The sequence below is a fragment of the Physeter macrocephalus genome, chromosome 9 (genome assembly GCF_002837175.3).
Source record: "Physeter macrocephalus isolate SW-GA chromosome 9, ASM283717v5, whole genome shotgun sequence".
NCBI classification, from domain to species: domain Eukaryota; kingdom Metazoa; phylum Chordata; class Mammalia; order Artiodactyla; family Physeteridae; genus Physeter; species Physeter macrocephalus.
The window spans coordinates 107382535-107397112 of record NC_041222.1 but is presented as its reverse complement, the minus strand read 5'-3'; the positions used below and the strand labels follow the sequence as shown (position 1 = coordinate 107397112).

The following is a 14578-nucleotide window of genomic DNA, read 5'->3' as shown; positions in this document are numbered from 1 at the left end:
AGCCTGCGCGTCCGGAGCCTGTGCTCCGCAGCGGGAGAGGCCACAACAGGGGAAGGCCCGCATACCACAAAAAAAAAAAAAAAAAAAATTCAACATCATTTACTTCATTAAGCAATTATGTGTTAAGAAACAAAGCAAAAATAATATAGCTTGAAATATCAATAGAAATGCAAATATGAATAATTTCAACAAAATCAAGTTTCTTGTTATTTGCAGAAACTCTACAAATCTTTACTGTCTTTTAGAAAAGAAAAACACATAAATAATTCAACAGATACATCATGTTAGTGACAGAAAGACAATTTCTCTAAACTGATTCCTAAGTTTACAGTTATTTTAATTGAAATTTTAATAATATTTTTGAGATCCATATGATATTACTCTGAAATATCTCTAGAAGGATAAATGAGCCAGAATTGCTATGAACTTTGAAAAATGGAGAGTAATTCAGAGAGGTAGGTTGTGGATAATCCCAAGAGAACAACAACGAAAACCAAAAGGCTACAAAAGTTACAAAAGTGTGACGATAGCAAAATCAACAATGGATCCAATTGAAAAACCTTCTATTTATTATTAAAAATACGTTCATCTGGACCACCCATCACGCAGTCAGCAGACCCTTTCAGGACCACCTAATGTCCCTTGGCTCCAGCGCTTAACCTGGGGCCCCGTGCACCTGATGCTCTGTGCCTTTCTCTACAGGCTGCCTTTGCTCCCAAATCCGAAATCCCAGGCTCTGGAGCAGATCCTCTGCCTGCCTCCCTCCATTCTGCAGCTCCCAGACCACTTCTCTCACCTGCATAAATACCTCGCTCCCCCTTGGGGTTCTTCCGGGCATGGTCATCCGTGTCTATCCAGTCCCGTGCCCTCATTCACTGGATGTTTTCACATGTAGCTCATCACTTTCCCATGATCTGAACACATCCGGGATGGCTTTAACTTCCAAAAAGATGATCTGCTTAATATCCTCCCGCTTCAACTCGTTTTTCTCCTCACCTCCATAACTTGTCAAAGAAAAAGTATACCACCCAGAATTCAACAGGCAGGGAAGCCTTTATGAAAGAGGAGAGAGACTGAACTCAGCTCCTCTGAAACAAAAGGCAGGTGAGCTCTGAGCCCTGGGATGTTCTAGAGGTCACAGGGGTGGGGGCCTTGGTCAACACAATGAGGACTTCTGAGACTGCTCAATGGTACTTAGGGTCCTGCCTGCCACAGAGGCTGGGAGACAGTGGCTCTATCTTTCCTGGCGATTATATTTCAAAGGGATCCATCCCAAGTCCTTGAGAAAGGCATTTCTGGGCATGAAAACTGGCAGGTGGTTGGGAGAAGATTTATGTCTTGAGGGGAATAGAAAGAATTTACAACTGCAAGCTTTCTGAAGTAAATGCTCTAAGAAAAAAAGAAAGAAAGCAGGAAGGAAGGAAGGAAGGAAGGAAGAAAGAAAGAAAAGAAAGAAGGAAGGAAGGAAGGAAGGAAGGAAAGTAAGAAAGAAAGAAAGAAGGGAAGAGGTCAAGGGCTTCTAATCAGGAGAAGTTTGTCTGAATTTTGGTCAAGCTGAGGGGATGCTAACACCTTCTTGGTTACTCTACCACCACTAACGTTGCAGCTAAATTTCCCTGAAGCGGCTGTGCATTCAGGCGTTTTTTCAGGTTCATGGGTTGGTGCAGGAGGAAGCAGGGGCCTCAGAGCCCAGGAGCAGAGCCTCTGTTATGGGGAGGGGCCGCCCCCTGGGCAGGGGCACGGCCACCCCCTCACAGCCCCTTCCCCAGGACTCTTCCTTCTGTTGGGGTCTGGACTGAGGTATGAGGCAGATGCACCTCTGGGCTGAGCAACTGGGGTTTGTCAAGTGGACTAAACTGGAGCTCTGTTTTCCCCTGACACTCCAAGGACAAAGTTAATGGCAGGAGCTGAGCTCTGCTGAAGAGGTGAGATGACCACAACTATCACATCTCCTGAGGTCAGGGAAACCTCTCCAAGCGCACATGCACCGAGAGGCTCCTCAGGGGGTCAAAAAGGGAGGGGGCACCACCCCGTAATATGTGCTGTTAAACCTCCCGTTAGCCTCAGCACTGGAATCCATCTTGGCAAAAAGATGTGCACGCCCATCAGGAGGGCCCTGAGACAGGTCAGAGGTGGGAAAAGAAGGGAGATAATTGGCCAGAGGAGAACAGAGACCTGGGAGAACTGTCCCATATAAGTGATTTAAATCACCTCTCCTCGTTCAGGACTCCTGCACACTTCTCTGGGTGTGTATTTGTGCGTTGCTTCTGCTCTAAATAAAGTGCTTCTTTTTGCTCTTTGCACATACTGTGCTTCCAATAAACTCTGTGCCTGCTTTACAACGTCTCCTTGTGGAATTCTTTCTCCAAAGAAGACAAGGACCAGTATCCTCTCACCTGCTGACATCAGGACCACAGCAGTTACTTTTGTCTTAATGTACATTTGTTGTAAGTCATATCGAACCGTAGGGTAAGAAAGACACGTGGCCAATTCAAACAGGAATCAGCTTGGCGTTCGGGGAAGCCTTTTGTTGGTGGGGTAGGAGGGGCGGTGGAAGAAAGACCACATTCTTCACTCCTCTGTATTTTTATTGAATCCTTTTACAGAAAAATCTGTAGTTGTAGCATCAAGAGGAGAGACAGGAGGTACCTCGCCATGTCAGGGGCTGCCCTGTGACTTCCATTTGAGTTGGAATTGTTCCCTGCCTGCTGGAAGCACCACGGGGACAAGCTTGCATGCTGGCTTTGATGCCTGGACACTGAGTTCTTCCTACCTACAGGGCAGCAGCCTCACGACTCTCCAAATACGCCTCTTTTCCAGGCTGTGACAAGGACCTGCTGATCGACATCCTGACCCAGCGCTGCAACGCCCAGAGGCTGGTGATCGCCGAGGCCTATCTGAGCACCTTTGGCCGGGTGAGTCCCTCCATCCCCACCCCTTTCCAAGGAAATTCCTGAGAAGCCTCAGAACTGGTACTGTTACCCTTTTCAGCCTCCGATTACAAAGGCTTCTGACTTCACCAAACATCAGAAACAGTTCTTCTGCTCCAAATGTGTTGTACAGAATGTCGGAAAGAGACACATCAAACGTGCCTGTGATCCCACCAGCCCTTTCTCAGAACTTGTTCAGCTTCATAAAGTAAAAGTTCTGAGAGCCCGACACCACCAGTTGGTCCAGTTAGGCTAAAAACACCCCTGCGTCAAGCTCTAAGGAAGGCGCACAAGGGGCTGATAATCCAAGGCCCCAAAATAAGATCTTTTCCTGCAATTCTCCAGAGGTCCTCACCCACCTCTCAACCCAAGCAAATTCCCCACTAGCTTTTCTTCCCACAGCTGCAGTTAGAGCCCATTAGAAAAGAATGGTGCTTAAAAATAGTTTCAGGCAATAAAACTACCCACAGTGCTTTAAAGGAATCACACCCAATTTCAAAGCAAGTGCCATTAAAGCTTTCTTTTGTTATGCATTTAAACCACAGATTCAGAACAACTCTTCAGGCCAAAAGGACCTGGAATAGCAATTTCTTTGTCAACTGAGCATTATCAATGAAACACCATCATAAATCTTTTTCTGTAACGTTAGTCCTTAAAAACTTAATCTCCAAACCTCAGTCTCAACAACTACAGTAGCAAAACAAAGGTATACCTCTACTTTAGAATGAATGACGAGTCCAAAAAGCCACCACTACTCATGCAATTAGCTGAATTAAGCCGTAGTTGAAAACCAGTTTTGCTTTTTTTTCCAGGTAAAACTGTTACTTTTCTTATGTTCCTATGACACCAGTGCTAGTTTTCTTTTGAAAGAGAATGTAAAAGCTATACAAATTGCAGCATTAGTAATCCAATATTGTTCTAATATGCATACTGCCATAAGAGAGGTCATTTTTCAGTAAATTTTTAACCCAAAACTTTGCATACATCTGTGCTTTTCATGGGTCAGGTTAACTTAGGTAACAGCATTACTTTATCACTCTCTACAAAATTACCCTAAAACAGATTAAAATAATTAAGAAATGAGGTGCTTATAACTCATCAAACAACGGATCCTCCAGGGTAGAGCACTCACCACACGCCCAAGGTCTCAGAGTGGTCAGACCCCCTGTGCTGAGGTCCCTGGGCACCTGGGAACTTAGGGACCCTTAGACGAGCTGATAGGGGCCTCTCTGCTCTGAAACGCCCCGTCAGACATCAGTTACCGGGTCTCATAGTCACTTTTCCTGTCGCGTGTCCCTGGCTCACACTGTCCTGATTCGGGCCTTCACCATGTGGTACCCAGATGGATGTGGAAATGCCCCTCACCCCCAGAGCTGCTGCCCCCCAAGCCCTTCCCCTGGGTACCCCCCAAATTGAAACCAGAAAGAGTCCAAATCTAAAACTCCACTTTCCTGCTTTAATCCCTGAGCATTAATCTCAATTCCCCTCACAAATACCCATCTGGGCACCGAATTCAACCCACCTGCCCACAGGCTCACCGAGTCCCCCAGCCCCTCTCTGCTCCGCACCTCAAGCCGGCTCACCACCTCCTGCTTCATCCACCACGTCAAAGGCAGGCCCTGCAGACTGCAAACTGACAGCGGGCTGCCCGGCCCGCCTGGTGCTCCGTGTACTCCAGGGCCCGGACCTGCAGAGCCAGGCCACCCTAGACATGCATCCCTGACACCTGACACCGTTGCACCACATTCTCTCCAGCTGCTGTCCCATCCTCTCCTGCAGGCGCCCAGGTCAGGTGGTCTTGCTGTCCTCCTTCCCCGCCAGGTGTTCGGGTTTACTTACCTCCTGACCCCTCGACCATCACCTCCTGGAAATCAGGGACCAGGTTACTGGCCGCCATCCTTCCCTCCAGAGTCCTGCCTGGGTCTGACACAGAACAGGCACTGCGTTTATAGAATTCCACTCTGCCTCTAAAAAAAAAAAAAAGGAGAAAAAGAAAAACATCACTTTAGAATCCAATAGTTAAAAAGAACATTCAGAAATTGCCTAAATTTCCCTTTTCCCTCATTCCCTGCTCTGGCTGCCCCAGGTCACCCTGCCTGACCTTGGTGAGGGCTTCTTGACCTCCCCCACTGTTCACATTCAGAATGATTTCTTCCACCTGGACAAGGTGTGTCTTCTGCTAGCTTTCCCTTTCTGCGGGAGAGTTTATAGATTTCTTGTATGTTAATCATTGATATTCTTATATTTTTATTAATGTGAATAATCAAGATTAGAGGGAATTATTTTCTTAGCTACTGAGTAACGTACAATTATAGGCATGTTCCATAAATACCTATACTTGACTCCTGTCTAACAGCTCCCAAGTTCAAAAGAGAGGTAATAAAAATCCTAAAGGAATTAAGAAAAATTTCGATAGAAATGCAGATCACTGTAACAAGCAACTAGAAACTATAAAGAGGAGCCAATCAAAATTAGACAGCTCAATTGCTGAGACAAAAACTAAGCTAAAAGCAATGAATAGCAGACTAAATAATGCAGAAGAACAAATAAGTGATCTGGAAGATAGAATAATGGAAATCACCCAATCAGAACAGCAGACAAAAAGACAAATTAAAAAAAAGCAACATACGAGATCTATGGGATAATATAAAGTGTGCCAATTTATGTTAAATAGGGATCCCAGAAGGAGAAAAAGAAGAAAGGGGATTGAAAATGTATTTGAAGAAATTATGGCTAAAAACTTCCCAAACCTAAAGAAGGAAATAGATATCCAGGAATAGGAAGCACAGAGGGTCCCAAACAAGATGAATGCAAAAAGACTCACACCAAGGAATATCATAATTGAAATGGCAAAAGTGAAAGACAAAGAGAGGATTCTAAAGGCAGCAAAAGAAAAACAAAGAGTCGTATACAAGGGAACTCCCATAAGGCTATCAGCTGATTTCTCTGCAGAAACTTTGCGTGCCAGGGGAGTGGCAATATATATTCAACGTCCTGAAAGGGAAAAATCTGCAAACTTGGATACTCTACCCAGCATGATTATCATTTAGAATAGAAGGAAAGATAAAGAATTTCTCAGACAAGAAAAAGCTAGAAGAATATAGCAATGTGAAATCTATCCTAAAAGAAATATTGCAAGGTTTTCTCAAAATAGAAAAGAAACAATAAGAAAGGGAAAAACATAACAGGAAAGGCAAATATATAAAAGGACTGAAAATCACTTAAATAGGCCAATACATAGATTAAAAACAATCAAAAATTTTTGTAAAAGTGATTGTAACTACAGTTAACAGTAAAAGAATAAACATGAAGATAAAAATAGGATGTCAAAATTACAAAATATGAGAAGGCAAGTAAGAAAATGTAGATCTTTTAGAATGTGTTTGAGCTTATATGACTATCAGTCTAAAGCAAGTGGATATGGTTAAGGGTTAACATACTTGAAAATCAGGGTAATTACAAATCAAAAACATACAAGAGATTCACAAAAACCAAAAAGAAAGGAGCTCAAGCATAATACAAAAGAAAATCATCAAATCGCAAAAGAAAAAACAAAAAGAAGGAACAAAAAAGAAATACAAAATCAACTGGAAAACAAGGTTTGAAATGGCAATAAATACATACTTATCAAAAATTACTTTAAATGTCTATAGACTAAATGCTCTGTTAAAAAGACACAGAGTAGCAGATTGGATAAAAACAAGAACCTACAATATGCTGCCTACAAGGACTCAATTTAGGGCACAAGTCACACAGATTACAAGTGAGGGGACGGAAAAGATATTTCATGCAAATGGAAATGACAAGAAAGCAGTGGTAGCTATACTCATGTCAGACAAAACAGACTTTAAAAGAAAGGCCATAAAGAAAGACAAAGAAGGACACTATATAATGATAAAAGGATCAATACAAAAAGAGGATATTCCACTCATTAACATATATGCACCCAATATAGGAGCACCTAAATACATAAAACAAATGCTAACAGATATGAAGGGAGAAACTGACAAAAATACAATATAGTAGGAGACTTTAACACCCCACTGACATCAATGGACAGATCTTCCAGACAGAAAATCAATAAAGCAACAGAGACCCTAAATGACACAATGGAACAGTTTAACTTAACTGACATCTACAGGACACTACATCCAAAAAAATACCAGAATACACATTCTCTAGTATACATCACATACTAGGAACAAAACAAGCCTCAAGAAATTTAAGAGGATAGAAATTATTTCAAGTCTCTTTTCTGACCACAATGGCATAAAACTAGAAATCAACCACAGAAAGAATGGGGAAAATATCACATGGAGACTAAACAACATGCTACTGAAAAACCAATGGGTCAATGATAAAATCAAAGAGGAAATCAGAAAATACCTCGAGACAAATGGCAATGAAAACACAGCCTTACAAAATCTATGGGATGCAGCAAAGGCAGTTACAAGACAGAAGTTCACAGTGACATAGGCCTTCCTCAAGAAACAAGAAAAATCTTAAATTAACAACTTAACTTACCACCTAAAAGAACTAGAAAAAGAAGAAAAAACAAAACCCAAAGTTAGCAAAAGGAATGAAATATTAAAGATCAGAGAGGAAATAAATAGAGATAATCAATAGAAAAAAAAAATCAGTAAAACCAAGAGCTGGTTTTCTGAAAGGATAAAAAAAAATCAACAAACCTCTAGTCAGGCTCACCAAGAAGAAAAGAGAGAGAACCCAAATAAACAAAATAACAAATGAAAGAGGAGAAATATCAACTGATACCGCAGAAATACAAAAAAAAAAATTGTAAGAAAATACTTTGAACAGTTATATACCAACAAATTGGACAACCTAGAAGAAATAGGCAAGTTTCTAAAAACATACAACCTGCCAAAATTGAGCCAATAAAAAACAGATAATTTGAACAGACTGATACTAGAAGTGAAATAGAATCTGCAATTAAAAAAAAAAAAAAACTCCCTGCAAACAAAAGTCCAGGACTGGATGGCTTCTCTGGGGAATTCTACCAAACATACAGAGAACTTATACCTATCCTTCTCAAACTCTTCCAAAAGACTGAAGAGGAAGGAACACTCCCAAAGTCGTTCTATGAAACCACCATCACTCTGATACCAAAATCAGACAAAGTCACTACAAAAAAATAGAATTACAGGCCAATATCTTTGATGAATATAAATGAAAAATTCCTCAAAAAATATTACCAAACCAGATCCAACAGCATATAAAAAGTAGAACTTATTCCAAGGTCACAACAATGGTTCAACATATACAAATCTATCAATGTGATGCACTATATTAAGAAAGGACAAAGTCTCAACAGACACAGAAAAAGCATTTGATAAAATTAAACAACCATTTGTGATAAAAACTCTCACCAAAGTGGGTATAGAGGGAACATGTCTCAAGATGATAAAAGCCATTTATGACAAACCCACAGCCAACATAATAATCAGTGGTGAAAAGCTGAAAACCTTCCCACTAAATTCTGAAGCGAGACAAAGATGCCCACTCTCACCACTTCTGTTTAACATAATATTGGAAGTCCTAGCCACAGCAATCAGACAAGAAAAAGAAATAAAAAGTATCCAAATCCAAAGGTGAGAGGTAAAATTGTCATTATATATAGCACATGACATGATACCATATATAGAAAACTGTAAAGACCCCGCACAAAAACTATTCAGCAAAGTAGCAGGATACAAAATTAACATACAGAAATCTGCTGCATTTATTTAAACTAACAATGAAATATCAGAAAGAGAAAATTTAAAAATCAATCCCATTTAAAATTGCGTCAAAATAAAGAAGATACCTAGGCATAAACCTAACCAAAGAGGTGAAAGACCTATATGTTGAGAATTATAAAATGTTGATAAAGAAAACTGAAGATGATTCAAAGAAATGGAAAGATAACCCATGCTCTTGGAAGAATTTATATTGTTAAAATGGCCATACTCCCCAAAGCAATCCCTATTTAATGTGATCCCTATCAAATTACCCATGACATTTTTCACAGAACTAGAATAAATAATCTTAAAATTTATATGGAACCATGAAAGACCCAGAATTGCCAAAGCAATCCTGAGAAAAAAGAACAAAACTGGAGGCATAACCCTCCCAGACTTTGGACAATACTACAAAGCTACAGTAATCAAAACAGTGTGATATTGGCACATAAACAGATATATGAATCAATGGAACAGAAGAGAGAGCCCAAAAATAAACCCACACACCTACGGTCAATTAATCTTCAACAAAGGAGGCAAGAATACATAGTGGAGAAAAGACAGTCTCTTTAACAAGTGGTGTTGGGAAAGCTGGACAGCCACATGTAAATCAATGAAGTTAGAACACTCCCTCACACCATACATAAAAATAAACTCCAAATGGCATAAAGCTTATATATAAGACATGGTACCATAAAACTCCTAGAAGAGAACATAGGCAAAATATTATCTGACATAAATCCTAGCAATATTTTCTTAGATCAGTCTCCCAAGGCAAAGAAATAAAAGCAAAAATAAACAAATGGGACCTAATCAAACTTAAAAGCTTTTGTGCAGCAAAGGAAATCACAAACAAAACTAAAAGACAACCTATGGACTGGGAGAAATTATTTGTAAATGATGCAACAGACAAGGGCTTAATTTCCAAAATATACAAACAGCTCACAGAGCTCAATATAAAAAAAAAAACCCAATCAAAAAATAGGCAGAATACCTAAATAAACATTTCTCAAAAGAAGACATACAAATGGCCAATATGTATATGAAAAGATGCTCAACATCACTAATTATTAGAGAAATGCAAATAAAAACCACAATGAGGTATCACCACACACCAGTGAGAATAGCCATCAATAAAAATCTACAAATAACAAATGCTGGAGAGAGTGTGGAGAAAAGGGAATGTAAATTGTTGCAGCCACTATGGAAAACAGTATGGAGGTTCCTCAAAAAACTAAAAATAGAGTCACCATATAATCCTGCAATCCCATTCCTGGGCATATATCTGGAAAACATGAAAACTTTAATTTGAAAAGATACATGCACCCCAATGTTCACTGCAGCACTGTTTACAATAGCCAGGACATGGAAATAACCTAAATGTCCAATAACAGATGAATGGATAAAGAAGATGTGGTACATATATACAATGGAATATTACTCAGCCATAAAAAAGAATGAAATAATGTCATTTGCAGCAACATGGATGGACCTAGAGATGACCATACTAAGTGAAGTAAGACAGAGAAAGACAAATGTCATATGATATCACTTACATGTGGAATCTAAAAAATAATACACATGAATCTATATAGAAAACAGAAACAGATTCACAGAACAGAAAACAAACTTATGGTTACCAAAGGGGAAAGGGAGTGGGGGAAAGGGATAAATTAGGAGTTTGGGATTAACAGATACACCCTGAATATATAAAATAAACAACAAGGGTTTACTGTATAGCACAGGGAATTATATTCCACATCCTGTAGTAACCTATAACTGAATCACTTTGCAGTATACTTGAAACTAACACAATATAATAAATCAACTATACTTCAATATAAATAAATAAATTTTTTAAAAATTTACTTACCACTGCACAGTGACAAAGCAGCTTACACAAGTGTTTTTATAATATAATATAAAATTGCCCAAGAATTTACACAATGAATATCAGTGGGGGTAGAATGAAGACAACTTCTAAGTTATACTTTGTACAGGCCTACATCACAGAGTGTTTCAACAGCAAGGATTTTTTTATGATAATAGAAAAGGCATAGAAGTTAAAAGCATATAAAACTATTCCCCTGAGCATATTCAGACAAACAGAGTGCTAGTCGTCCTTCTATGTCTTGCCCCTGAGTGCACACAATTAGATAAAGGTAAAAAGAAGAAAGGAAAAGGAACCGCCATGTTACTTTCAGTTTAAATGGAGCTGTAGGAATTGCTGCGGCGTGGCCCACCTGCAGCCCCCAGGAGCTCAGAGCTCGGTTTGAACAGCACGTACTCATTAGTCTAATGCAGCGCCAAGCTGTGAGGTCCATAGCGTCCCTTTGGGGCAAACAAGAAAGCAGAGGCAGTCCTGCTGGGGAAAGGCACACTCCAAAGGTTGCATCGGCAAAGCTATTTCTATCCCTCCCAGAGAGAATTTAAGACTCTAACTAGAGAATGTGTTTGAAGGCTCCTCTTTGAACTTGCAAAGTTTAGCTACTTAAACATATTATTCAATAAGTATCTTCGCAAATGAAAGTGGTATGTTCTTCTGATGTCCTGAAAAACCACTGTAGCACTCTTTGCCAATTTGCAGTGCAAGGGCACTGTAATTCCTGAGTTCCAGCCCCTCCATGAAATCAAAGTGCGTGCAGATGGGGACCGTTGCTTGAGCAGCCAATGCCTCCAAACAAACAACTGAGGAAATACGAGTGGACCCACTCGTTCATTATTTTATACCAATGCTGTGTAGCCAGCACTGTGCTATGGCTGGAGAAACTGCCATGAATAAAACAGACCAAAAGCCCTGCCAGGGTCTTTACCTGGTGAGACAGAGAAAAATTAGTGAAACGTGTCCTGTTAGAAGGGACTAGTGCTCTGGAGAAAAGATGAAGCCTGGTGAGAAGGACGGGGAGTGTTGGCGGACCAAGTGCACAGTAAGTCCCCCAAGTGCAAACGAGTTCCGTTCCCAGAGTGCATTCGCAAGTCCAATTTGTTCGTTAAGTCCAGCAAGGTTAGCCTAGGTACCCCAGTGACACAGTCGGCTATATAGTATGTACTGTCATAGGTTTATAATACTCTACACACAAAGAATACATAAAAAACAAAGAAACAAAAAATAGAGAACCGTTTTTTAATCTTACAGTACAGTCCCTTGAAAAGTACAGTAGTCCAGTACAACAGCTGGCACACGGGCTGGCATCGAGGGAACAGGCAAGAAGATGGGAGGGGTGGAGAGGAGGTGGAAGATGGTAGAGCTGAAGGATCATCAGCTATAGAAGATGGAGGGCCAGCTGCAGTTTCACTCACGCCTGACGCTGATGACACAGGGTCTGGTTCCTTGCTGGATTCAATGCTATCTAACTTCTTGAAAAAACGATCCAGTGATGTCTGGGTAGTAGCTCTTTTTTTCTCGTCATAGATGACACGGTAGCACTGGATTGCATTCTGAACGGCTGCTGCCACCTTCGTGTACCGTTCTACGTTCGGGTCCTGTGCCTCAAATACTCACAGTGCCTCCTCAAATAAAGAAGTTTCCCTTGCCGTTTCCTGCGTCGTGAACCTCTTCGGTTCCTCAGTTACTTCTCTCTCTTTGTCCTTTCCCTGGGCACATTCGCATCTCTGAAAGTTCACAACGTGAACGTTCGTATGTAGAGGACTTACTGTAATTGTAAATAGCCTGAGGATGACAGGCTCTGTGAAGAAGTCCGAGGGGCGAGCCACGTGCTGGTCTAGAGGAGGAACATTCAAGCTACAGGGAGGAGAAAGCAATGGCCCTGAGGGGCAGGTCTGCTGTGCCAGGAGCCACCGGAAGCCCAGGGGGTGGAGGGGGTTCGGGAGCAGGGAGAGGAGTGGTAGGAGGTGAGGGCACAGACTGGCCAAGGGGACATCGTGTGCCTTGGTGGCCATCGCATAAAACACCTGCATGTTTGCTTATCCCGAGCTCAGCTGCACAAAAGTAGCTGGAACTCATCCTGGAGTTTGGAGTGGGAAAGGGTGTTTCTGCAGAGGAGTGACTAACTTGATGGGCATTCTTCCAGGAGCACCTGTCAGGTGTGTGTGGGGAGGACAGGTGTAAGGGCAGAAGGGGACTCACTCGGAGGCTGTTGCATTGACGTAAGGAGCCATGACAGTGCCGAAGCCACAGTTATGGCAGTAAAAGTGGGACAAAATCGTCAGTTTCTGGATGTAAGTTAGAGACCACAGAATTTACTGACAATGGATATTGGTAACGTGTGAGAAATGCAGTGTAATAGGCAAACTTCTGGGGTGCAGAGAGAGAAAGAGACAGAAAAAGGGGAGAGAGGAAACAGCTAGTGTCAGCCATTTTTAATCTGCAGCAAATTACCTAATATCCGGGGGTGGGGTGGGGAGACATTTTGAGTGCCTCATACCTCCCAGAAAATATTTTAAGAATTCCACCTGGGTTAAATATTTTCTGTTAAGGCCAATGCTATGAGGTGGGTGCTGTTAGAATTCTCACTGTACAGACGGGAAGCAGACACAGAAGGGCACCTACCTGTCACCTCACAGCTGATGCTCGGCCAGGACTGGAACCACACGCCACCCCCAGGCCTGGGCGCGACCGGTTGGGATGACGCCTGGCGCTGCCTGTTCCACCAAAATTCTCTGACTTCCTTGAGGTACTTACGAAATCAGTGTGCTAGAGCCATGTACACGAGCACGCACGCGCACCCACGCATACGCATGCGCACATGCACAGACACGCGCACGCACGCACACCTGCGCTCCAAAGCAAAGCTCCCCCGCGCCATCTAGCGGCCGCGCTGATCCCTATCAGCAGTGGAAACCGCACAGGTGTTCAGGGTCAGAGCCCAAAGCGATCACAGGTGAAGTAAGGGAAGATGCTGTTATGAATGTTTGGGAGGGATACGGACCCAAAAAGTGACTGAAGATCAAATGGAAGATTTTGCAGTGCCCAAGCCAGTGCCTTTCTCTTTTACGTTTAATCAGTAAATTCAAGGCTTTCTCCTCCCACATTTATTCTTCTATTCTCGCACTTGTTCACACGTTCATTTATACATTATATACCACGTACTCTGCACATCTGAGTACTCAGCACTGTGCCAGAGCGAGATAATGGATTTGGGGACATTTGTGAGAAAGTCCGTGTCTGATAGACGTTGGGGGGACATAAATGCATATAATATGGTCATTAAATCTAGTGTAATAAGTGCGAGGGTGGAGCTGCGGTGGCAAAGAAATAATCAGCTTCCCCGAGGGTCAGAGGAAGGCTCGCAAAAGTGATGATAATTTTAACGTTTCTATCTTTCCATCAGCTGCCAGGACCCTTTACTCTCTACATAAAAGTCTATTCCATTGGTCTGTTTGCATTTAAACCTCAAGGCACTGCGCTGGATTTAATTTTTTTTGTTTGTTTTTTGTTTGTTTGTTTTGGGGGGGTTGGTATTAGGACAGCAGCAGTCACATAAAATAAATTGAGACGTCTTCTTTCATCCGCTGCTTTCTACAAGATTTTGTGTAGAGTTGATTTTACTTCCACCTTAAATGTTTCATAGATTTTATCCAGTGATTTCACCTGGGTCTAGAGATTAAGAGTGTGGGTTAACTGTGAATCCAGTTTTTCAAAAGAAATATAAGGAAATTTCGACTGAGTTTGAAATTCTCCTTGAGTTTATTCTGATAATTTGTGTCTGTCAAGGAATTGATCCATTTCAACTAAATTTTAAAATATAGTGGTGTATCTTTGAATTATGGTTTTCTGCAGATATATGCTGAGGAGTGGGTTTGCTGGGTCATACGGTAACTCTATTTTTGTTTTTTAAGGAACCTCCATACTTTTCTCCACAGTGGCTGCACCAGTTTACATTCCCACCAACAGTGTAGGAGGGTTCCCTTTTCTCCACACCCTCTCTAGCAAATCAAGCCTTGGCTTCT

General features: G+C 41.6%; 1 protein-coding gene across 1 annotated transcript in view; it reads left to right on the top strand.

Annotated features, from left to right (window-relative positions):
- The window catches only part of ANXA10 (annexin A10), a 65901-nt gene that overhangs the window by 29739 nt on the left and 21584 nt on the right, over positions 1-14578 (top strand). Inside the window, exon 3 of the mRNA XM_007116319.1 lies at positions 2821-2915. Coding sequence (XP_007116381.1) covers positions 2821-2915 — 95 coding nt within the window. The remainder of the gene's footprint in view (positions 1-2820; positions 2916-14578) is intronic.